This window comes from Ambystoma mexicanum, chromosome 2p (assembly GCF_040938575.1).
Source record: "Ambystoma mexicanum isolate Mex_15411 chromosome 2p, UKY_AmexF1_1, whole genome shotgun sequence".
Classification (NCBI taxonomy): domain Eukaryota; kingdom Metazoa; phylum Chordata; class Amphibia; order Caudata; family Ambystomatidae; genus Ambystoma; species Ambystoma mexicanum.
Window position 1 is genome coordinate 501,082,223 of NC_090923.1, and position 26,490 is coordinate 501,108,712.

At 43.2% G+C, this 26,490-nt stretch overlaps 1 protein-coding gene across 1 annotated transcript in view; it reads left to right on the top strand.

The window, feature by feature from the left end:
* The window catches only part of SLC6A1 (solute carrier family 6 member 1), a 733,048-nt gene extending 709,534 nt beyond the window's left edge, over positions 1-23,514 (top strand). Inside the window, exon 15 of the mRNA XM_069643915.1 lies at positions 21,168-23,514. Coding sequence (XP_069500016.1) covers positions 21,168-21,272 — 105 coding nt within the window. The 3' untranslated portion in view covers positions 21,273-23,514. The remainder of the gene's footprint in view (positions 1-21,167) is intronic.
* The last annotated feature ends 2,976 nt before the right edge of the window (positions 23,515-26,490 follow it).

Consider the following 26,490-nt stretch of genomic DNA (forward strand, 5'->3'; position numbering starts at 1 on the left):
CATGGCGTTAATAAGGGTAAATGGAGCTGCATCCTGCTCTTTAGAAGGGGGACACATCACGGCGGCCCCCTGTCGCCACTAATGTTCACTCTTGCCATCGAATCACTAGCTGTATGATTTAGAGAGTAAAATAATCTCCCTCCCACTGCTAATGTATTGATTTATTGCATCGCTCTGTGAGGCAGGTGGGATGTTTAGTGTTACCTTAAGATTTGGCCTCTAGCCAACGTCATACAATCTAAAACACAATCTCACTCAATTACTTATCTTACTGACTACCTTTGGTTTTATTAGCATGATGTTCATATACTCATGCTGCTTCTTAAGATAAAGAATAAAACAATGCAAGTCCCCGTTGTTCCCCTTCTTTTTGTAACCTGACATGAACTATATTGCCAAAATAAAAAAAAAGGTTACACTGCATTTCCATGTTATCCTGTTCGTTGCCCCCTGGCCATTTATGATATGGATTCAAGAGGAAAGCCATTTAGGGGATTCAGGCATTTGAGTTGTCCAAAATTATTTATTTTGTTCTAAAAAATGATAAACTGTGTCTTGAACAACAATATATGTAATTGCCCAAACTAAATCTGTATAGTTTCATTTGTCGAAGTTATTTTGCTATGACTGCTAATCATTTCCTGAACATGGAAGAAAAACGACTTCATTTAAAAGCAATGTTGTTAAAACAATATTTAAACCTTAGCTCTAAATCCTTTCAAATTGCATTTTTGTTTTTTCTGCCATCTGCCTCAATTTCCAAATAATTCTCTCGAATTGCCTTTTTGACATTGTAGTATTATAAGGACACTACTCCTGCAATTGATCAATATACCAAACCCTCCATGCTATTTCGGGATGAAATGGCAAATTATGTGGAATGAAATAGAACATTTTGCGGCACAACCATTTCAATATTGTGGCATTTATTCAGCAATTTTTATTAATAACTGGAGGGTGTAAGATTGGATTCAGGAGATCCAGAGTGTCATTATTTGTACCTTTCGTATCAATTTATGTTGGCTACATTTCTGGTTAATGTGCATGCCTATTTCATAAAATTAACTGAATTGATAATTATCAGTTGTAATGCTGAAAATATTCCCCTTCTATGCTCTAAAATCCCCCAAATATCCACAAACCTCTCTCACCAACACACTCCAGTTCCTCCCGCAGTATACAGTCTTTCACTCTTTCGTGCTAGTTCTGCATCTTACATCCTATCTCCCATTCTATAGCACTCATACCTCATCCTCTCTCTCAATCTGCAGCTCACTGCCTCTTGACGGGAACCACCCCCTCTCTGCTTTCTGGACCACTGCTCTCCCTAAGCCCACGCTCCATCTACTTTCTGTACCTCTGCTCCCTCTCTGATTTCTGGCCTGCCGCTCCCTCTCTGATTTCTGGTGTACAGCACCACTGTTCTTCTCAGCTCTGTTGCCCACCACTTCCCACTATGGCCCACTGCTCTCTTTCTGCTTTTTTGACTATAACTCCACATATCAGCCATCTGACCCCCCACACTCTCTCCTTTCACTCACATAGTGTGCCCATTTTGAATTTAAAAAATGTAGATTTTGGCCCAGATCCTCCAAATAATGAGGCAACTAAAAAAAGAACAGATGAAATGCTATTTTTAGATAACCCATTTTTGGAAATATGGGGACCTTATTTTCAAAGGTGACCTCTGCATTTCCACTGGACTGAGCTGTAGCACAAATGGTGCGCTGACCAGCCGCCCTGAATATGTTTGTGTCGGAAGTGATCTTTAGACAATGTTCTACAGGTTCCCGGTGCATTTCAACATGATGGGCCATTAAGGCTTGCAACTGTAAAATGCGACCCAAAAGAAATGTATTTCTATACCGTTGAAGAATAGAAATGCAAGTGAAACAGCAGCAGTTCCTACCTGTGCTGTCACACTCAAAAGAACAAATTGCGGATTCTAAGATGCTGGCCATCCCCACTGAACCACAAGTCCAACAAAGCCAACTATGAAGCCACACACCCTGATCGCAGATTCAATGGGGCTGTTGATCTAGTCCTGAAATGAGAATCCCTAACCAGAACCTGAAGCCGACTCTCCAAGAAACAGGACGCCAAGCCAGTTTGTCATCAGTTGATAGTAGAGGCAGTGCTCCCTGACGTGGGCTTCGAGCAGGGCAGGGATAGACGCGGAGACGTGCATGAGGGCATCTGGCGACGTCAGAGATCATACCAAAGGATGAGTAGCGGTGAGCAAAAATTATGGGCCCTAGGGGCGAGCTTACTTTTGCCCGCTGACCTTGAGGTGTTCGTCCGCTGCTGGAGAGAAGACGGCAGTAGCAGAGGGTCATGTTGTCCCCAGAGCCGAGTGGCCAGTAACTGTGGGGAGCATAGACTGCAGGGGTCAGACAGCAGAGGAGAACAGGCACATTCGAAAGGGTAGCAGTGCAAATGGAGCTCTGGGGACCTGAGGGAAGGAGGCTGGTGAAGCAAGAGCCAGAAATTCCTTGCTGGAGCACCCTACAGGAAGGATTAGCGACCAGCAGAGGCGACGGGCGCTCAGGGTAAGAGACCGCAATCGAGCAAAGCCGGAACGCGTGGAGCAAGCATCCACCCGGGAAAGAAGAAAAACAACAAGAGATGGCTGCAGCCCCATAACAAAACCCCAGGCAGCACCTTGGGGAGTGTAGAGAGTGTAGGACACCCACCAGAGACCAGCCACCTTAGGCTAGCAGCGCCAGTGGGATCAAAGTGATCTCCCACCAGGTGAGGCCCTCAAGGACCTTAGCGGCCACACCTATAGTAGGCCCTCTTGCAAGCCAGTTGCACCTCCCATACCTGTGGAGGCCTTCAGATAGATGCAGGACACTTCAGGAGCCACAGGGGGTCCTTCGAACATTGGAGTTCTGGGACAGCAAAGAGACCAACCGGCAGACTGGAGGCAGAAAGGCCAACCATTTTATCACACCCTCCATTTATAAGGCAGCAAGAAGGGGCATCTTCATCCTTGTCATCCTTGCCCAGCCTGGGAAAGCACAGTCAAAGTGGGGAGTAGCAATGGAAAAGGTTCAGGAGGCCAGAGAAAGGCACGGACCTGCAGGACAGGAAGAAGGGTAGTAGTGCTATAGGGAGCAGGCGCACCCTTAACTCCTGATAAATGGATTAAGAAGCCTGTAATACATTGCTAGAAAAAACTGCTAAGAGGCTTACACTACACTGCTGGAGTCTATCACACAAGGGAACACATTGGCTCATATTGGGGCCATTATATTTGGACTTCGGCCTCCATACCAGTCGGTACCTTGAGCAAGTGAGGAAGAGTGGGGCAGAAAGGAAAGGTGCCAGCAGCACAGAGGACTATTCGAGATGCCTCATGTCCGAAGATAAAAGCAAGTCAACGTTGGCAGGTCTGAATCATCCCCAGAAACGATTAGATGGTGGCATTGCAAAACTCTGGGCTCTGGAGACGCAGCCACAGCTCAGCGTGGGGTCGGAAGGTCACAGCAGGGTATGGTGGCGGACTTGCAGAAATGCTTTTAAGACTTTCAGGATCAATTTATAGTGACTTTCAATGCCCAATTCATGCAACTGAAAACTGAACTTAAGCAGTCAATACAGGATCTGATGGTCGATGCAGCAAAGTTAGAGGAGAGGACGGACATGGTACAGCACACTAAGAAGAATGATGAGCGTCTAGAACATATCCCCCGCCTATCTCACAACCTGGAACTGCTGTGTGAGGTCTTAGAGAATAGGTCAAGGATGTTGAATTATTTGCAGACCTCCTGAGGGGCAAACAAGAAGTGACTGTCCAGCTGGATAGGATTCATAGAGTCGGGCCACAAAGGAAAGAACCTGGGTCAAGACCAAGAAAAGTGCTGGCAGCAGTGACCTCCTATGCCCAGATAAAACAGATATTGAAAGCGGCAAGGGGGTGAGGACCGAAAAGGATCAATGGAGCTGAGGTCCAACTGCTGCAAGATTTAGCACGAAGTAAGCTGCAGAAAAGAAGAGCAATGGGCCCGGTAGTGTGATTCCTTGACCAGTAAAACATCAAATACAAAAGAACATTTCTGTTTGGGCTCCTGTTCACATGGGAGGATCGTCAGTTAAGGATTACGATATGTGATGAGGGAATGCAGATTCTGCAGCTGTAGGAAGATGGAGGAGGAAGCCTGGAATAGTTTAGAAGCAGGGTTTGAACCGGGAGTAGGCCATGGGAATGTAGGGCAGTGTCAAGGAAGGGTAGAGAAAAGAAGGTTGAGTGAGTAGGGGCATCTGGACAGTCATTTTAAGCAATGCCGACCAGGGACAAATGCTAGACAACCTGAGAGCAAGCATGTTAGTGTTGGGGCAGCCCCATATTGGGCATGACTAATTTGGTGGGTGACATAAAAGTAAAATTGCCAGAATCCTGGATGGAGGTTTTAGGATTCACCCTTGGTAGGTCTTTGGGAGAGTTGAGAGTTAGAGGACCAAGAGAGGAGGACTTTATGTCCAAGCTTCCATAGGACACGTAGTCCTCCCCAGGGAAGGGGGTAGTGAGGGGTGTTTAGTTCAGTTTGGTGTTTGAGGGTAGATGGTGCCGGGGGAAGGCTGGAAATGTAAGAAGATGAATGGTAGGAGCTCAGTGATTGACGAGGTGAATGCAATGGATAAAATGGCATGGGTGCTCACTGCGCTGGGGGATGGGCTGGCTATGCAGGTAGGAGACTCTCAAACAGATTTGGTGGGGAGGTATATGTTCTTAAATGTACAGATGGAATCCCAGGTATATACACTGGCCATGGTGTAGGCCCCAAATGCAGGTGAGGATGGTTATGTGAGGGGGTATTGGTCCAATTGGAGGGGTTTATGTGAGGGGCCATTATTCTTGTGTGGGATTTCAACATGGCATGGCAACATGTGTCAGCACTGTTGAAGTGCTAAAGCAAAGGATAGCTATGCTGGACCTGTACGATGCCTGGATGGAGGTTCGGGGTAAGGCGATGGGGATATACTTATTATTACCATCTTGCTATCTGACACGCTCCTTTACTGTGAAGATAAAGGTACATCAGCTGCAAGGTGGGCTATGTAGAGGGGGATAAGGGACAACATTGATACATACTTTACAGAAAACACAACACCCGATATAGCCCCTGAGGCATTATGGGATGCATTTGAGGCGGTCCTGAGAGGGGAGGTGATAGCGTTGAAAGCCACGCGGGACAACCAAAGGAGGCAGCTGGAAAGAGAGCTATGGGGTCAAGTTAAAGAGATCATGGGGAGAATTGCCGAAGGTGCACCCAGAGCTCTACAAAAAGCTTTGAAAAATATGCATGGACAACTGGAGCTGCTCCGCACATAGCGGGTGGAGAAGGCCCTGCTGTACATGAAACAGAGGTATTATGTGGGGGTGAGTGAACAAAGCCAATAGGATGTTAGCCAAGCAATAATTAAAAAGCAAGAAGTTGGCCCATACGATGTTAAAAAGGGTGGGTCAAGGTGGGGGAATGGTCAGACATCGGGTTGATTACAGGAATTTTTTTAAGAGGTTCATTCCAAATTGTACTCTATAGATAATCCAGAAAGGAACCTGCAGGAAGCATATTTGAACACACTCCCACTACCTAAAATTTCCATCATGGAAAGGGAGGAATTGGAGAGTCCAATTAGTGAAGATGAGGTGGCAGAGGCAATTAAGAAACTGCCTCTGAATAAGCCCCGGGTCCAGACGGCTATCCAGTTCACTTTTATGAAAGATTTCAAGTGACTCTTGTCCTGTGGCTCACAAAGCTGTTTAGCTCATTCCAGGGCAAGGAGCGGATCACAGCATAGCTGAATGAGGTGAAGGTAGAGTTCTTTCCGAAACCCAGCCAGGATCTGAGGCTATCAGGGTCACATGGACCCACAATGCTAATAAACCTTGATGCACAGCTATTCACTAAAATATTAGCGAATAGGCTAACAATGCTACTGCTGCAACTAGTTGGGCAAGACCAGTCAGGATTTATACCAGGGAGGCAGACCCACAACAGCATATGCAGGTTATGTCACTTGATAGAAAAGACTATATCACCTAATGGCTGGCCCTGCTGGTTTTAATGGATGCAGAGAAAGAATTCAACAGTATTGAATGGACATTTCTCTTTTGCGTGTTGGAACACATGGGATTTGAGTTGGGGCTTCTTCAGACTGTCTGTGCAAATTACAAACCCCTTCCAAAAGACTGATAATCAATGACACTCGGTCCAGGAGCATAACAGTTAGATGAGGTACGAAACAGGGGTGCCCATTATCCCCACTGCTTTACGCCCTCTACCTGGAGCCCTTATTAGTCAAACTCCGGGTTGCGGACGAGATTAAGGGGATTTGCATGGGTGGGGAGGATCACAAAATAGTTGCATTTGCTGACGGCATGCGGTAGGTGGTGGCGGACCCAGAACAATCCCTCCCTGCTCTTAGAGACGAGTTTGAGGTGTTTGGGCAGGTGGTGAGATTGAAAATAAACATGCAGAAATCTGAAATTTTAAATGTATCACTTGAAGCGAATAAGGGCCCACACCCACCTTTAAAATAGAGCAGTCAGGGATCTCCTACCTACGGGTCACCCTTACAAGATCAATGGGACAATTATATGGGGCCAACTCCCCAAATTTTTTGGGAAAACAGAGGGGTTGCAGAGGTGGAGTCCTCTTTAAGATTCATCGGGAGGATCACTGCAGTGAAGATGGTCATTCTCCTGAGGATGTTGTACTATTTTCAGGCCCTCCCTGTCCAAATACCAAAACTTGTCTTTAGTTCCCTCAACAAGATAATGGCAGCATACATATGGCAGAACAACCCTCCCTCTATTAGGGATGAATACCCTAACAGCACCAAAGAGCCAGGGGGTACTAGGGCTCCAACATTTCCAGAAGTACTATGATGCTGCACAACTATGGGTGGTGATGGAATGGATTACAGGGGAAAATCGCAAAGTATGGTTGCAACAGATTAGGGCAGTGGTGGGGAACCCCCTATTGAGTTTACTATGGTTGGGGAAAGCGCATAGACCACCAAATATACACATCAGCAAAATCGTAGGTGTAGTTACATACATATGGGATTCTCTGATAGCTCGCGGAATCCTGTCCACTTCCCCCTCACCTTTCACACCCCTGTTTAGCAATCCGTAATTTCACCAGGGATAGAACAAGAATTGTTCAAGGCATGGTAGGTGCGGGGTGTACGAAAAAGCAGGATATGCTCCATGGGCAGGAGGTTAGGCCATTTGAGAACTGTAAACCACAGATTGGGGTCACTGCGAGGGATATGCTATGCTACTGCCAACTGAGACATTGGCAGTCCGACCCGCATATTAAAGTGGCTGGTACACAGCAATGAACCTCATTCGAGACATTTATCACAACCCACTCGGGGTCGCAGAAACTAATGTCCTCTCTTCATAAATGTTTTTGTGAAAGCCTACAATGGCGATACCAACAGAAATGGGAAACGTTGATGGTCAACGAGATACCAAAGGATGCATGCAAATAGCTATGGGGAAACATCCCTGAACTGATGCGACCCATCCAACTGAGGTAAACGTGGAACAAAATAATGCAACAATGCCACTATACGCCGGCGCAGCTTCATGTCATGTATCCCTTATCATGGCGCAGCTTCATACCATGTATCCCCCTGTTTCTATGGAATGCTGGAGGGGCCCCTCAGCATTTGGTGACTGGTCCCATATCTGGTGGGAGTGCCCGAGTATCCTACCATTCTGGCTGGAGGTCCAGTCCCAGCTGAAAGTGATATACCCAGGTGGGGATACAGTAAATGAGAAGGTATGGCCCTGTGGCTTGTGGGACCCGGATAAAAGGTTGTACTCCAAAAACAGGTTTTGAATTGTGTGGCATGGCAGTGGGTGACATATGTGGTGCAAGGAAATAGGGCGGAATTTCAACAGGATTGGGGAGCAGTATTATTGTACCTCCAAAGTGAATATACTGTTCAATGATGCCTGCACATGTTTTGGATATTGTATATAATGTGACTGTAAAACCTGAGCTTCATGGACCTGCTATTCACTGGCAGTTGCTTCTCTGGCAGAGGGGCTGTGGGGAGGAGGAGGAGGGTGTTGTTGATGTATTTACATGTTTTTGAAAATTTCAATACAAATATATATATATGTCATTTTTTTATTGTAAAACAAATTGCAGGAAAGACCCTGTCATGCAGTGGCACCCCTCGTGTGCCTATTCAAAGCAGGCACATGGGGTTGCCTACAATTCCTGTGCAATTTAAAGCACATCTTGTTTGTATATTTGGGATGTACTTTTAAATGTGCAGGAACACCCCCTGATTTGCGCAAAGGGGTGAAAGGGCCATCTGAATGGGGGCATATCAGATGCACCCATTCAGATGTCCTTTGTGGATTGGGCTGCTTTTTTTGTGGCGCAAGTGATGAGATGTCCATGCATATTTCATTGTTTACCCCCCAAAACATTTTGAGAACCTGGCACTTTGTGTCTGTTTAAAAAAATGTTGTGTTTGCACAAAGAGCAGTTTTTGCACCTTTTAAAAAAACTGTAGTTTTCACAGTATTTTGCGGGATCAGTCTGCTCTTTTGTGTCCCATTAGGCTCCCTCCCACTCTCTTGGTCCCCTTCATCTGTGGTTACTGTTGTACTGTGAACTGTGTCCCTTGGCACTTGCCCACTCTCTAGGTCCCCACCTAGCTTAGGGTTCCATTTGTACTGTTGTGTGTCACCTGTCTGTTCCTCTGATGTGCTCTCTGACCCCCCTCTGCATTTCCTGCACTCTGCAGCGCTGGGCTGTGCAACTCTCCATTCTCTCTCTCACTCCCTCCTCCTACTATCCTCCTTGCACCCATATGGTGCTCTCTGTTTCTCCCATCTTCTCTAGCTGCTACTCTATCTCATATCCTATTCCTATCACTAAGTCTGGAAGAAAGAAGTTCAAGAGGGGCATCCTGGTCTCCAACCCAGGCCTCCCTATCGCTGTTACCTACATCAGTGCTTCCTCCAGACAGACTCTCACTGACATCCTCTTTGTCAAGCCCTCACCAGACCTATATACCTTTCTTATGGTTTTGGCTCTTTCTGCTGTCTCTTCCTCTCTCATTAATGGTGGCAATCAGTTGGAGGCCCCTTTGCCCTCCTTCCACTCCTCCAAGATCATCATTAATGTCTATTTGAATGGCACCGTCTTGGTCACAGGCCCTCGGCCCAATCTCCTTCTTTTTCTTTTTTTTTTACTTTATTTATTTGGCTTGACGACATACAAAACGACAGAGATGCTCATAACACAACAACAGTATACACCATTTCAGAAATACATACTTCACAATAAAGTCCTGGCTTCCTGGTGCGTCAAACGGTCAGGGAGCTGTGTGAAGGCATGGGTGTAAAGCTTAAGAACCATTATACATGGCATGACAACCGTACGGGGGAGAGGCCAGAGATGGAGGATTTATTGTCCGAGATCGAGGTTGCATGTAATTGCGAAATCTCCGCCAGATGTCTCTTGGCCTTGAGTGCGGATGTTGTAGTGTTCCCCAGGCCTCCTCAGTGTCATATGCCCATGTGACCGTCCTGTGCCACTGTGTGTACGTGGGTGCTCTGGGCCGGAGCCAGTTCATCAGGGTGCAGCATACAGCCGGTATCATACAAAGTCCAGCCCGTTTTCTGGAGTCACGGCCCAGTTTAGGGAAATCATGGAAGAGGCATCGCATTGGGGATGGGTCTATTGTGTAATCTGGTATGGCAGACAATGTGGTGCATATTTCGGACCAGTATTGTATGAGCCACGGGCAGCTCCAGATCATATGGATGTAGGGGGCTTGATCCGCACAGCATCTAGGGCAGCTGCAAGAAAGTTCACTAAACATATGGTGTAGTCTGCCCAGTGTGTGATGATACCTGTGTAACACTTTAAATTGTATTAGTTTGATCCGGGAGTTATAGGATATATTGTGGGTGCGAGCACACATCTGGGACCAGCGCTCATCAGTGATCTCCACTCCAAGGTCCTCCTCCCACCTACATCTCAATTTACCAAAGGAGGGGGTAGCCCTAGTTTGCAGTAGGGTATAGAGCCTTCATACCTTGCCTCTAAAGCAGTCAAAGTTGCACAACTCTTCGATTATGGGCTTGTCTGGTGGTATTGTGGGGAAGATGGGGTATCTGGCCTTTTTCGGAGGGAATAGTATTGTAACCATGCAGAAGGCTTCCTCTTGAGGGGGGTTGGGAGGTCTACCCATTCAAGGAAATTGCCCTGCTTATAGATATCCCGGAGTACCAGGAAGCCTGACTCAGCCCAACGGGACACTACGGATTGTGAGATATTGGGGACATCGGGGAAGAAGTTCCAGAGGGGGAGGTCCCCGTGGAAGGGGTGAGGTGTTGCAACCAGCTTCCAGATCTTAGTGAGAGCCAAGGATGTACTGGCGACGGGATCAGCCGAGTCTGGATCAGCTGGGACCGGTTTAAGAAAAAGGGACCCAATTTCTCGGTCACTGACCAATCGCTTCTCTAACGGACGTGTGGAGGGGGGTCTGTGGTGTTAAACCAGGAGGAGGCAAATTGTGCTTGAGCCACTAACCAATATCTAGTGAAGTCAGGGGTGCCGGACCCACCCAGTTCCTTAGGGGTGGTCAGTGTGGTCAGCTTGAGTTGGACTGCACCAGAATGCCATAGGAAGGTGCTGGTTAAACGCCACAGCGAATGGAAGAAATCATTGCTTGGACACATGGGAAGATTCGTAAAGCGGTAAAGGAGTTGGGGTAGTACCACCATTTTGAGTATGCCTATCCGACCCGCTAAGGAGATAGGGAGTCTAGTCCAACTCTTTGTTTTAGTGTCCAAGTGCGTGAGGTAATTACAATAGTTGTCTTCACGTAGCTTCACCGCATGCCGGGAGACCACCACCCCCAGGTAAGTAATGTTGGATTGGGACCACGTGAATCCACCCAGGTCGGAGGGGGGCAGTGTGAAGTCTGTGAGTCGGAATAGGACAGATTTAGAGCAGTTTACTCTTAGACCCGATATGTGTCCGAAGCGGAGCACATCTTCCAGGATAGGGGCAAAGTTGGCTTCTGGGCAGCGAATGTAAAGGAGGGCATCGTCAGCATACAGGGAAACAATGTCAGCTTAGCCGGCAGTACGTAGGCCCCTATGAGAGTGTGATTGGCGCAACATGTCGGCAAACGGTTCCATGGCTATAGCAAATATCAGCAGTGAAAAAGGACAGCCCTGCCATGTTCCCCTACCTATCTGAAAGGGGGCAGAGCATCTATCTTCCGTTCGAACCCTGGCCGATGGACCAGTGTAGAGCAACCTAACCCAGGTGCAGAAGTAGGGCCAAATTTGCACTTCTCGAGGACTCGCCATAGATATTCCCATGACACCGAGTCAAATGCCTTTTGCATGTCTAGGGTGGCCGCCACCGCCTGTACCTCCAGACCAATCCTACTGATCACATTAAAGAGCCTTCTCAGGTTCAGGGCAGTGGATCTACCAGGAACAAATCCTGCCTGATCAGGATGGATGATGTGAGGCATAAATGATGCCATTTGTATAGCCAGTACTTTGGCATATATTTTAACGTCACTGTTGATTAGTGAAAGAGGGGGGTATGAGCCACATTGGGTGGGGTTTTTGCCAGGTTTAAGAAGAACCGTTATCATTGCCTCTCCGAGAGAGGGAGGGAATATACCCTTCTCATATGCCTCTTCCCATAGGGTTAATAGATGTGGGACTAGGAGCGATTTGAAGCGTTTATACAGATCAATAGGCAGCCCGTCTGGGCCAGAGGCCTTACCCGATGCCATTGATTCAATGGCTTCCGTGAGTTCTTCTGGTGAAAACAGCTTCTCCAGGAAAGCTCTAGCATCAGTGGAGAGGACCGAGAGAGGGAGGTTTTCCAAATAGGAGTCAATTTCCAATACCTGGGGGCCATCAACTTTAGAGTATAAGGAGGTGTAGAATGATAGGAATTCCGAGTTGATGTCTTGTGAGGACGTAGCTAATGTTCCGTCTGGTCGCTCTATCGCCGGTATGTTGGGGGCTCCGAATTCTCGATGAATCAACCTGGCGAGCAGTCGCAGGGCCGTTCTCCCTCGCCATATTTCCTAACTGCATGTGGGCTGTCTAAAGATCTGACTTCCCGTTCTGCTAGAGTGCGCAATGTGTCTAATTCTGACCCAGCCTTGCCAACGTTTCAGGAGCCTGATCAAGGGCATATTGGGCCTCGAGGGTAGCCAGGGCCGATTCACTACCAGCGATTTCCTTGCGGATTCCCTTCAGGATACCACACCCTTTGGAGATGGCAATACCCCTAATGTATACTTTAAATGATTCCCAGAGGGTAGCCTGCCACTCAGTTGATCAACCCACCACCTATTTAATCATTCCTCCTCAGCAAAGGATTAGCAAAGACAAGAACGTCACCTGCTTGTGCATGTTCGGGGCTGATAGTGCCAAGTGCCTGGCCTGTTGAACTGCATTTCACCTACAAACTAATCGCTACTACTGCTACTCACCAAAAGACACCACAATGTAGTTATTTATGTATTTATTTATTGTTCGATTGTTAGGTGCTTATATGATAAGTAAATTCTGTTTCAAAGCACTTTATTGTTTACTTGTTAGGCGCTTGTGTCCCCTCCCTCCATAGCTAATCTCCACTCTCACAAGGGTTTGAATGGCCACTGCCCTGGGCAGCCCCGGCAAGCTACCTTAGCAGACCTTATCAATATTGCCCTTGCCCCCATCCAGCACCCATGGGCCAAATGCACCCGTGCCCTTGTGTTGATCAATCCTCACTTAGCAGTTGTTCATGTTACAGAGATCGCTGACCTCATCTTGTACAACAACCTTAATGCCCTGTTCATCACTGAAACATGGTTTACCCCATCCTTACCACATGTTTTGACATCCTCCTATGCGAAGACTACTGCATCCAACATGCAGATAAGCCGGGAAAGGCAGGAGGCAGAGGGCAATCATCCACAGAGCAATTGGTCATGCTCCATCATCCCCTCTCCCAGAACAAGCTCATTTGAATCACTCTCCTGCTGGTTCCCTCTATCTCACAAGGAATCCATCACCCACCACCTCATCAGCAGACAAACTCACAGGAGTGACTCTTTCATTGCAGACATCTCCAAATTATTGTCCTCTGCCAAATTAGCATATCCTAGTAATGGCTTTCTTGGTGATTTTAACATCTCTGACTAACAGGCTGACAACGACACTCAAAGCATGCTTTTCACACTGATCGATTCCATGTACCTTAAGCAAATTGTGCTCTCCCGCATGTACAACAAAGGCAACACCCTAAACTTAGTCTTCACATCATCCACCTGCATCACTTGTACAAACCCAATCCCACTTGAGTGGTCTGACCATGCTGCCATCCCATTATCAGTCACCCACTCGACTATGGTTCACAAAGCTTAGGAAAAAAAGGCCCCCTTACTCAATGCCCCTCATTTAAAACCTTCCCGGTGAATGAGCTGGAAGCAAACTTTGCAGACTTCCATATCACAGGGAATGCCTCAGGCCTCCTGGAATTATTCAGCAACTCTGCTACGAAACTGGTGGACACTCATGCCCCCCACTCAAGCCAGCCGAGACCAAACCATCTGGCCGACCCCTGAGCTAGCCTCCAACAAACGCTCAATCAGAGCCCTAGATAATTGGCACAAAAGCAATAACTCAGGAGATATTACCAACCTCAAATCTATCTGTGCAACCCATAGGATTCTGATTACTGCGGCGAAAGCTGTTTACTACTCCAGCACCATTGTGGCAACTTCCAACAGGAGCAAAGTCCTCTCTGAAGTAGTATAGCATTGTACCAAACCCACACCCAATGGAATCAACATATTGTTTAGTGAAATAATAGACAAAAATATGAGAGACCATCGAATCAACCTCTCACAGCATTAGCATTCCCTGCACCCCGGCATGCACACTGCCCCTCTGGACAAATTCTCTCCTCTCTTTCCCCCAGATCTCCTAAAAATGATTGGCTACCTCAAACCGACTTCGTACTCTGATGATATAATTTTGCACTCCGTCATTAAACAATTGACGGGCCCAGCACTCATTGCCCTCCTCAGCATCATCAATGCCTTGCTCGCAGAAGGATAATTACCAGACACCCTCAAAACTGGTCTCATTTGACCTATTCTGAAATAGATCCAATCGAACTAGCCAACTACTGACTACCGGCCCATTACGAACCTCCTGTGTATTGGAAAAATCGACTACTCAACTACTCACCAGAATCGAACAACTCCACCTCCTAAATGACTGTCAGCCAGGGTTCCACCCCAAGTTTAGTAATGAGACAGCACCAGTCCAGACTGTGAATGATGCCTTTCAAATCATAGATAAGGGTGACTCATGCCTCATTTTCCTTGACCTCATCACTGCATCTGACACTGTCGACCACTGCATCCTTCTCTCCATCCTTGCTGACAGGATGGGATTCTCTGGCAGTGTACTGACTTGGTTGACCTCCAATCTCTCAGGCAGACACCAGGCTGTTCAAATGAACTTGTTGCATTCTAATGACACCAGGTCTGCTGCAGAGTCCAGCAAGATTCTATCCTCTCAACCACCCTGCTCAACCTTTAATTGGAGCCTTTGGGCACTCTCCTCAAAGACCCCAATTTAGACATCCACCAATATGTGGACAATACTCACTTGTACATGAGATTAAACAACACACAGGACATCATTTGTCTCTGCGATCATCTAGCGATCATCCAGTCCTGGATGTCGACTGCCTACCTTAAATGAAACCCATCCAAGACTGAATTCATCCTCATCGGTCCGCCTACTAAAAAACATCTTGTCCAATAATTGTTGAAGGATGGGCGCCTAGAAGGATGTGATCCACAACTCTCAGCAAAATCCTAAGGACTCAGCAAAATCCTAAGGCTTCACCATTGGCAGTAGTCTGTCCTTCCAAAAACACATAGCTAAGAAGGCCCAAATAGCCTGGCTCAGAATCTCTACCCTTCGAAAAATCAAACCCTTCATCCCGCCGCTGGACTTCTGGACCATAGTGCAGGCACTTATGGTCTTGCACATCGATTTGGGATATGCTCTCCTGACAGGGCTCTCAGCTGTTCACTTGGCTCCTCTAAAAGCAGTCCACCACACTGCAGCACATCTTATTACAGGAGAACAGAAATGTGACCGAATTACCCCCATCCTATGCAAACTACATTGGCTTCCTCTCCAAGCCAGGATACTGTTCAAGACTGCATGTATCATTTACAAAGCAGTCACGGTTAGCACACCAGCATACCTGGCGGGTAGGTACACAATTCTACAATTTTGCAAATCTCTTAAAACATGGCTCTTTCAACAACACCTGACCAAGAACTAATTCCAATGGATGCACATACCAACACACAGACCTAACGGTACTGCTCTACTGTTAACAGATGGCAGCCCCAATGCTGGCTACCCACACTCTGTATAGCACTCCGCTGTTCTTGAGCTAGGTCCGCACTTTAAACAATAAAGATGATAAATAACATAATGGTGCCATATACAATGGAAAGGTCAAGTAGAATTGGAGGTGCAGCTCAGTTGACTTCACATGATTTTCTAACTGCTTTATGCAAATTAAGGAAAGTTGATTCATTAGTATTGGATGACCTGATGCCATGTTGTCTGTTGTGGTTGTGACATGAGAAATGTCAATTGTCCCTGGCTCAATAGTTGGCCAAATCTGTAATTGCTTTTTTTAAAGATTACTATTTTTGTATTATGTTCATAGCCATAACATTAGGAAAAGACATTACCAAGTACAATTCAATTGATCTGCATTAAGTAGTAAACATAAGACAACAGTAATGAAGTATATAAACTATATATGAAGCACCTCATGACCTTCCTCTTTGCCCCTCTTCTCTGCAGCTGATCTGTCTTCTCTCTCGGCACTGTGCAACTGGCCACCCCCTGCCCTCTGGGCCCAGTTACCTGCTCACCCTGCCTCCTTCCTGCACTGCCTCCGGGCCACCCCTGAACTGGGGCCTGTATCTGTACCCACACAGTACCCCTCCAACTGTTCCTCTCCACTTATCAGATATACCCTATCTGACTAAGTCTAGCACTTGCCACTTGCTGGCTGCACTTCCAGTGATCCTCCCCTTTATTTATTTATTTATTTACTTATTTATTCTGTTTCTCTACTCTGTTCCGCACTTTCCACCTCTCCCACTTTCCATGCACTTTCCCCCTTCTTCCCGTTTGCATGCACTTGTGCATTCTCAATGTCACGGCCTAGTAAGATCATTGTTTTTGTTTCTCCCTTGTTGCCCTCCCTTTGCCTGGTCGTGCTCTGAAACACTTGTGTACGAGCGGGATACAAATAAAATATCATATCATATCATACCACTTCTGAAAAAGAAAAGATTCTACAATGTCAATCAATCAAGCAAAGTAGGCTAAAGCTATACGTAAGTGTTGAATAAATACAGTTTAATTTGACGTAGGAGCACACATATAACAAAACGCATACACAATGAAGGAAGGGCATAAATGGGTAAGAAAAGTGTCAAAATATATATTGTAATCTGCACCATTATATCATATAATATAAGAAAAATAGATCAGAAGTAAAATGCAACCAATCTATACAGGAGAGTTTGTACAAATAATTCTGCTACACTGATGGGGGATGGGAAAGAAAAGTGACAGAAGCATGCCATTTAATGAACATAACATTTGAAATTGTTGCAAGGCACCTTTCTACTGTGTGTATATTGAATATACTATTCCGCCAGGTCTTACTCGTAATATGCGTACTGTCTGAAGGATGATTTAACATGTTTTGGGATGAAATGGTGTACAAATACTATTAAATATCTACCTGTTCCTATTGCTACTTTAGTTAAGGTGACAATTAAACTAAATTGTACCCATTTACTTTCTCATCTTATTGATTATTTAAGCTCTTTCTCTCATGGTGGGGATGGGTATTCACCATTGTACTTCATTTATTAGCCATGCTTACCCTTCCCTTTCCTATTTCATTTTTTAAAAAGATTGATTCAATCCTCACCAAATTCTTATTAAGTAAAAGAAGAGCTTGAATAGCTCTTTGTAAACTTAAACAAGCTAAAACGAGTGGAGTTGTTAGGTTCCTGAATGTTAACCCTTATCATATGGCTTGTATTGTGAAACAAGTGCAATTGTGATTTCTTTCAGATAATTGTACGGTTCTCCAATTCTGGTCTATTTTTGAAAGGGAGTCTGTCCCCTTTGTCAATTAGTGATTCCTTTTATTTGAACAACAAGACTAAAATTAATGAGCCAAAATTCATGAAGATTACAACTTCATGTCTAGAGGAAATTTACATTCCCATATATAACAAATTAATCAAAATTTGTATCTCATTACTTATTAGAACCAATACAGGTATTAAAATGAATAATAGGAAACCCATTAATTGGAAATGTTGAGATAAAAGGGACACTGTTTTTGTAACAAAGCTATTCAATGGGACAGACCCCATGTGCCTTAGACAAAATGTTCCCTTCCTACTTCTTTTCTATCCCAATATATTAAACTGCCGAACGCCCTTGGTGATAGCATGCCTATCCTATTTAATTATAAGCCAGATGACATGATATTGTGTGTAATTAATTTGTCCTCCTCTAAGACCTCTACATTGCATTCTCTAGTGGGTACTATCAGTACATGGCATTGTAAATGGTCCTCTTAAATATGTGGAGAGTTAGATTGTGGCATGGTCTGGGATGGAGAAATGTGGCCCCACATATGGAGGATAACTAGAATGATTTCTGTATGTGCTAGTTTGATTCAGACTTCATATTTCTTTCTTCATAGAGCTTTCTTAACACCCTTCAAAATGCATAATAGCAAATATAGTAATACATGCTGAACATGTCTCGATAAGAAGGGTATTTTCAAACATACACACTTTGCTTATAATTTCATTTGATCCTTCTGGCTTCACATGTGGAAGATATTGCAAAGTATTTTCAAGACTATCTCTCCCTTCTGTTTTAAAAAATATGGTTTTAAGTGGTTTCACTTCTGCCGTAGATAATTAGAACTTTGCCCTCTTTGATTTATTTGTACTGTAGCCATTCAGGTAATTACAACTGTAGTTCCATTATTAATGACATGATACTCTGAATGATCCCCATTTAATTCCTATCAGAGACTGATTAAGTAGTGATCACTAGTAGTATTGCCAACAGTCCCATGCTGAAATACCCATCAAGCCATCTTGAGAGCCTGCACTTGCAATTGTTAGGGCACACAACACTTCTTTCCAGAGGGTTTGTATTCATCAAAAATAGGGCCTTTCACCTGCAACTCATTATTCATGGGATCTGCTTTGGGCTGGATTTGACAACACCCACTTCCTCATTTGTAAGTTTGTACTTCCTGTGGTCACCAATAGAAGCTTCATGCAGGAACACAACTTCATACAATGTAACTTCCACAGTTAGATGGGAAAAAGGAACTACTTAGTTATTTACACATATCACTGTTGGGTGTTTTCCCTGGATGATGTCCTTGGATTCCTGGTTGAAAACCGGTATTGATCTTTGGCCATCCTGGGGATGAGAAATTGTAAGACAATTCATAACAGGAGTAGCACAGGTACAGCAGGTACAAGTGTCAGTAGTGATGACACGTACAAAGAATGTGACAGAGTGCAGGAAAAGTGGAGATAAACAGGCTGCTTCACTGTAGGTATGTTTTTGAACTCTGGGAGGTATGCACCAAGAGTGTTAAACTAGTGGGTAGTAATGATTACTAGTTCCTCTGCTATTACGGGAAAGTGGGAACTGTAAAATAGATCATGGTGGCATTTCCATTAGTACAGGCAATGGCCAATTACAAACCACAGATTGTCAATGACTGATTTTAAGTAAACATAAATACATGGTGTGATATTTATTGTTGATGCAAAGCTAACAACTATGCTGGAAAATAATTTTAATACATTGAGGGGCATTTAAGCATCCATTATGGTTCTCTCTCTTACAAATGAGAATAACTGCCATTAAATACATGTGGGTCAAACATACGGGCAATTTGCTCCCAATAAATGCAAAGTATCAGTCACATGCTGCAGGAGGTCCAAAATCAACCACGTTTGCCTTGCTGTGATCTTAGCTTGTGCTATCCAGAGGGTGGGTTTTGAGTTATCAGACTGTTTAAGACATGCCACTGTAACACAAACCTTTGGGATAACAACTGCAATGACGCATTAACTCCTGTCACATATCCATAACACAACCTAGTACACACATTTGAAGAGAGGATATTTTTATTGAAGTAACTCTTACTTTTCAATTGCATTCTTTGAAAACTGTGGGGGAAAGTATAGGCAGGTTATTTGTGACAGCCCTCAGTCAATCTTGGTGTGAACAATGTAGTTAATGTTGCTATATCCCAGGTTTAAATCATCTATGTGTGATACTGACATAAGTATTCTTGAAACATAGCAGCCAAAATATGAGTTTGCCCGATTTCAGCGTTGATATATTGCATGTTGTCTTTCTCTTTATTTTAATTTCTTTAAAAAACGGTATCCAAATGAGTTTGCAGAATAATATTCTGCCAAAAGCAAATTGGGGAGCATTGTTGTGCCTATTTAGATCCCAGAGAACCATTGTGCTTTTGCCCCAGAGGTCACATCATATAGAACAGAACGTGCAGCATTGTCCTGTGACATCTCAATCAGAACTGCAGTCACAACTTTCAGTCCTGGTCCTGCTACTCAACCACCCCTGCTTCCAAGTTCAATACATATCATTCCAATGAAAATTATTAACACATACTATTATTAAGCACAAGAGTGAGGTGTATGATGTTTGCTCTATAAGTAGTCATGCTTATTTCAAATTTGATGTTTTTTCTTTTTAAATAATTGATTCATTTTTTAAAAAAGATTATTGTTTCCATTTTGACAACATGTATTAATAAATGTTCTATTCTTTTGTGGAAAATATATATTCAAAATATTTAGTTTCAGACTACATGTAAGTGTGGAAATTAAGTTGAAGTGAGTTTGATTCACAATTTGCCAGTAAAGAGAATATTACATCAAAATGCACAGTTTGTTAATTTGATGTGTGCACTTGTGAAGCACTACCAATGCATGGGTCAAAAATTGTCTGAGGGGCCTGCAATACCTACATATCAGCATGTGCAGGGTCTTAAAAAGAAATTATTAAGTAACATGAATATAATACCACTTTGTTCCAAGGGAAGTGCAACTAAAACCATCACTTGCACTGACAATATTTTTAAGGCCCATCATTGCAACTTCGGTCACCGAAGCCTTGAGAAAATACTCAAAACCTCACTAAATCAGGACAGTAGGATATAGGCTTTACTAGTTCAGTGCATGCCCTTCAAATTGAGATGCATGAAGAGGATATCTGTGTATTCATTATGACCGCGGCAGCCCCTTTTACACCTCTCCAGTCCTTCTGTGAATTCGACAATTCCGAGATGAGAAATTTGGCTACAGAGATGTGAGGGGAATCATGTCCCTTGCCATGAGTACCACTGTTATTTTGTTCATTAGCCCCTTTCTTTCCAGAAAAACAATAAAACAGTTGCAAAGAAAATGAATTGCATTTTATTTGGTTTCATTACGTCTTAATTTCAAAGCATAAATGTACCTGAGTTACGGAGCTCTGCAACCTTTGTAGTAAACATTTGTAGTAGCAATTGTCACAGAAAGAAATTGAGGGAAAATCATGAACATTCATCTTGGTATTACTACTTTCATTATTTGGAAGCACCAGTCAGAATTCGGGGAATTTTGCAAATTAATAATAAACATAAATATTCACGTCTGTGATTGGAAAGTGATTGGAAACTGTTTTCATGAAAGCATATGTATGGTCTGGGTGAAGGCTTAGATTTCCATGCACATTACATGATCATCCCTCCATGAGGTCTTTTGATTAAGAGATACAAATAATAAGGTATATAAGAAAATCCAGTGACACAATTTAAAATATACTTGTCTACTTTAAATGTTAATTTGTTTGTTCATCAGATGATAAACTCCTGAAAAACTAACCATTGTAAAAGAATTAAAATTCTATAAAAATCAACTGTATTTGATAGTGCTCTTAGACTAACAATCTCTCTCCTTTGTCTCCTTAGCGCTTACAAGCAATGATCCAACCAAAGGAGGATATTGTGCATCCAGAAAATGGGCCAGAACAGTTGTCACAGAGCAACTCAGCTAACAAGGAAGCCTATATTTAATCATCTGTCTTAGAATGATACGGCACCAACACAAAAACAAATGGTTGATATGACCACAAAATTATGTCTGGAATATATTTACCTACCTCCAGTAGCAAAAAAGGGGACCATCACCAGATTAGAACAAGGAAAGTGATGATGCTATTTTCTTACCGTTGTGTGGGCTATGATGTGACATAATGCTTTGAGTTTTTCAGGCGACCTACAGACTGTTAATGTTTTTATCCTTTCTCAATAAGAGTTGATTTTCATGAAATTTGTAAGCTGTGTACAACATTTGACTCTACTTTTTGGCATGAAGATTTGGGGTTTTGTGCTGAGGATTTTTAGTAGTTTGTCAGTATCTTTCTTACAGCTGTGTCCCAAGACTGTTATTTCTGACTTTGCAAGAGAACAAAGAAATTTGAAAGGGGATTTTTTTACACACTATTTTGTACACAAGCAATTTTCAGAACAGATTTGCCCTCAAAATTCCTTTAGTCAATGCTATTCATTAGAACTCGAGTCCTTTAATTTTATAAGGTTTTGGACCAACTAACAATCTAATACTAAAATCATTCCTGGGCCAGTGCTCAAATCAACACTTAAGGACCTACATTAGTTGACCAATAAAGACAATTTTACTGGTGTGATCCTTTCTGTTTATGAACGTACAAAAGCACATTGGTTTTACATTTTTATATAATTTAAGAAATGTACCCAACCTCACATACCCATTAACACGGACCATTCAGAATACTAAACAGCTCATTGAAACAGTTTACAAAGAGGTTGAGTGACATCCAGCAGAGACATTGCACATCATAATCCCCCAGACCGATAAATGCACTACAGCATAGAATTGAAAAAAAGTCAGGGTTGATATCCATCAGACATTTTCTTAGATTAAATGAGCAAACTGCAAATGGTACGACACATACAAATATGGTTTTTCCTGTCTCTTAGTGTTACAAGCAGGCAGTCCTGTTCAATCTTAAAACCTTGGGTATCATTAGCTGTCGTGGTAGCATGAGACCTATGAAGAAAACGTTTTAAACTGTGTTTATTGTTTACCAGTTTACTCTTACTTTATTGAGGATGGTAAGGACATTGAAAGAAGATGAGCATATATATTGCTCAAGCACAAGAAGTTCCCCTACTTTGCATTCCCAGTCTGGCAGCTAGTGGTGGAGCGAAACTTTAGAACTTAAACAAATATGCCGTATTTAATGATTGATTGTAAATGACTGTGACAGAAACATGCAATCAACATGCTTTCAGAAAAACTGTTGTGCAATGTAAAATTGTTAGGTAGCACATGAATAAACGTAAAACTAATATGTAGAAGCCTGTTAACTGTGCACGTTGTTTTTTTGTTGTTTTTGTCTAAAGGTAACAAACATTTATGTTCTTGCAATAAAGTAATATTCTCAGAATGTCAAGCACATTATTTTAGAAACAGATAATATATATATATACATATATTTCAATTTTATGCATTCAGTATTTCAGGCAAAGAGTATTGTTTCGTAGATTCAAAAAATGTCTCATAGAAAATGTACAATAATCTATGTAAAACCTAAAGTGAGTTCTAAATGTCTATATTTGAACCCATTTCCAAGCACAGCAGACATGTCTTGTAACATTCCAGAGTTTAGACAGAAATAAGTGTCATATGTACCTGTCGCACATAACCCACAACATCAGAATTGTGAATTTTGTTACAAATATATACATTTCTCTATTGTTTAATGTAATTAAGTCCCATGTTGTTATACAATAAATGCAGTATTACATGTTTGATTGTAAACATTGATCATGGAAATGTTTGTCAGACGTGCTCTAAAGCAATCCTCTGTACAAACTCTTACCTGATATTCTTATATAGCACAGAAATCGTGTTGTAGAGCAACTGTGTGTAAATTGTGAATAGCTGTACCTTTTTGTAGTAATTGCCCTCAATAACAAAACTGTTGTATGATCACATAAGCTTTCTTGCAATAAAGATTTCCTCTAAACACCAATCAAATCTATCTCTATATAAAAAATATATATGTAATATATACATATTCATAATATATACAGAGCCTGTTAAAAAGTGCAGTACTATTTAGTAAACTTCAACCTGTTCTTTGGACCAAATGTATAATATTTATAAATTAAAATGCATTTTAAGTGTCTAACTATGGTGTTATAATAAAAGCACGGTTGTCATGTAAGTTTTCAGAGTTTAGAAAATGAATAAAAATTATATTATACATTATATGTGATATTTTCTTGCTATGTTAATGTGTGCACTCACTTTCCTCTCATTTTGATCATAGTTGCTTCTTTACAGTAGGCACTTTGATTATGATCAATTTTTCAAGCAACATTTTCAGATAGAATCAACATAAAATATGCTTTGTAATGGTATGACTTTGTCAGTAAAGACTATCCCCATTTTGCTCCTGATAAGTATCCCCATTTCTCATCAAGCACATTCAAAAGATACTCTGGCAAAACGATATCCATTCAACAGAAATGCCTGCATTTTTCAAAGATCAAATATCCAGAACGCAGGTGCAGAAATCAGGCAGGCATGTGGAACTTGTATGACCTTCTCCTGTGATTTGCCGCCTTACAATCCTACCCACCACAAAGGAAGACAAGCATTGGTAACGCTAGCAGTTTTAGCCTTTGTGAAGTGAAGTGAAAGGCATTTTCAAGAGACTGTTATGATGTTATAACCTGGACATAATATGGCAACAGCTGGCAAATGATGTTAGCATCTTTGCATATAATGGCGCTGACTGGCAACTGCAAATCTAATGCCTATGTAAGCCTCAAAACGGTTGGCCTTTCTATTTGTCATCTCTGACAGTGATCCAATGACCAGACAACACGGACAATGTAATCTCTGTATGATTTATAAAGGGATTTACATATTTTGGGACAAAATAAGAAACAGGGACAGAACGACCTTTAACTAAAATGTCAGGATTGTTCTCCATATTACTTCTGAAGAATACGTTGCCAGGATGGAAGTGATCTTTGGGAAAGATGAAAGGCCTGATTAAAAAAAAAAACATCTTAAAATGGTGCAATCCCATTCAAACACCTTTCTTCTAAGACCCTGTTTTTCTCAGGTTTCCATTTTTAGCAGGGATCTTGTATCATAGACTTTAGGTAAAGTGTCTGGGATTTTTTATCCAGGTCTTGCTTCCTCCTGAGAGATGAAGTGGAGATTACAATACCATGCTGCTCTCAGGGTGATATTCTTTCCTGGTCCATTCCTCTTTGGCTTGATCTGTCTAGTCTCAGAAGTCTTTTCACTTTGGCAATAAGTAGGGAGATTCTTTACATCAGTGTACTACTCAATTGTTGCAATGGCTTGCCTGAACAGGGTTATGAGGTCACTGTGAAAATCAAGGGGTAGATGCCTCATTCTTGGATGCAGTCTAGTAGCTGGCTAGGTGAGAGGGTAGCCAGTGTCCCTTCCTTGTGGACCAAGCAACTTACTCTAACTGGCCTCACTTTTCTTGTCATCCTCTTTTTTTAGCTATTTCAAATCTACTATGGCTCTGATGAATATCCCCAAGTCATCTCCACCGCCTGGGCACCCACAACCTCTGCCTCAGGTGATCTCACTGCACTGGCTCTACACTCATGCACCTCTGAAAGTAATTATTGTTCCAACGTCCTATCTCTTTTCTCTATCTTCTTAAATGTTCTCATCTACCTCTCATAACCTTGATTCTCCATCAATAATCTCATGCTTCCCCTTCTAAAAATGTTCCTGTATGGTATGTCCTTCCCTCCTGTTCTCCCTTTACTGTGAACCACCCGTTGCCCTCATGCCAAATTCTTATTACTTCTGCCCCTTCCACTCTCCTCCTTTGTACCATCATTCCTCTTCAAAAATATTTTCAGAAATACTGCCTTTCCTAGTATGTTTCTCTTTAATGTGTTCGAATTCAAGGCTCCTGCTTTCAACCTCAAACTTCTTTAACATTTTGACCGCTTTCTCATGCCTCCCATCTTCAGCCCTCTGATTACCCCCAGCTCTTCTTCTCTCCTTTTAGTATGTCTCTCCCCTTGTACTTTCTGACTGTTCCCCTGCTTCAGTCTCCATATTCCCATCCCAAGTAATGAACTTTTGTTTCTCCTTGTCCTATTTGGGCAGATCTCAGTCCTCACACCCTCTGGGTTACTCACCTCTGCCAGTTTCATGTCTTGCTTTGCTTCCTCACCCATTGAAGGCCCCTCCTAAGCAATAATCTTATCAATGCCTTCTTCACGCCCTGTGGTTATTTCTTAGAGTATAAAGTTTCACCTCTTCCATCTCGCTCTGCTCAGTCTTTTTGGCAACCAATCTCCAACCACTTGCCTCTTGCTTGAGCTCCACTTGCTTCCTCCATTCTCCTGTGCCATGCCCACAGGCGAGATTCTCCCTAGCCTGGCCATGCCCACTTGGTTGCTTTTCCCTGTTCTAAGTTGTACTATGTCAGATGTCTTGCTCATGCGCAGGTGGGTGTTTCACGCAGCAATGACTGAGATTATAAAGTCCTGGGCCGATATCTAGGGTTGACAGACATTACTTTGCCACACATTTTCATGAGGAAAAGGCCCTGGAAGCAAAGCTGCTTTTCTTACACTTGAGCATTGACCCAGTTCGCTCCTCTAATCATTCTGGGTGTTTCAGTATACCCTGTCATTCATGATCCGCTGACAGGGCCTGCACTCATCTTACTGCAGTGGACCCATGTTCTTCTGAGGCCAGTAGACCTTCGTAAAGGGCAAGTCTGATGAGTGTGTCACATGTGACCAGCCCCTGTTTTCTGAAGGGGAAATTCCCTTATGAAAAGAAATTAAGCAAATCAGAAGTGTGATTGTTGAAGGGTAGAATAAACGCTGTTTGTGTGATGTTTAGAGGTTCACCTTCAGATTTAAGATTAGGGATATAAATTTGACACAAGATTCGGACAATGGGTGTCAGAGAAGTCCAAGGTTGAACTTATAAGCAGGGCCGTTACAAAGAGGGATGGAGGTGGGCACACTTAATGCTTCTGGCATCATGCTGTCTTCAGGCTGGAGGTGTATGTTCCAGCTGCGCAGCTGCCATTAGCTCCTCTCAGTGGACCGCAGGCACAGGGAACCTCCAGCAGCAGGGAGGAAGGCAGGTCCAGGTTGATGCCTGCAGTCTAGAGCTGCACGCGGAGCATGGCAGGGATGTGCTTATGAAAAGAACAGCAGCAGG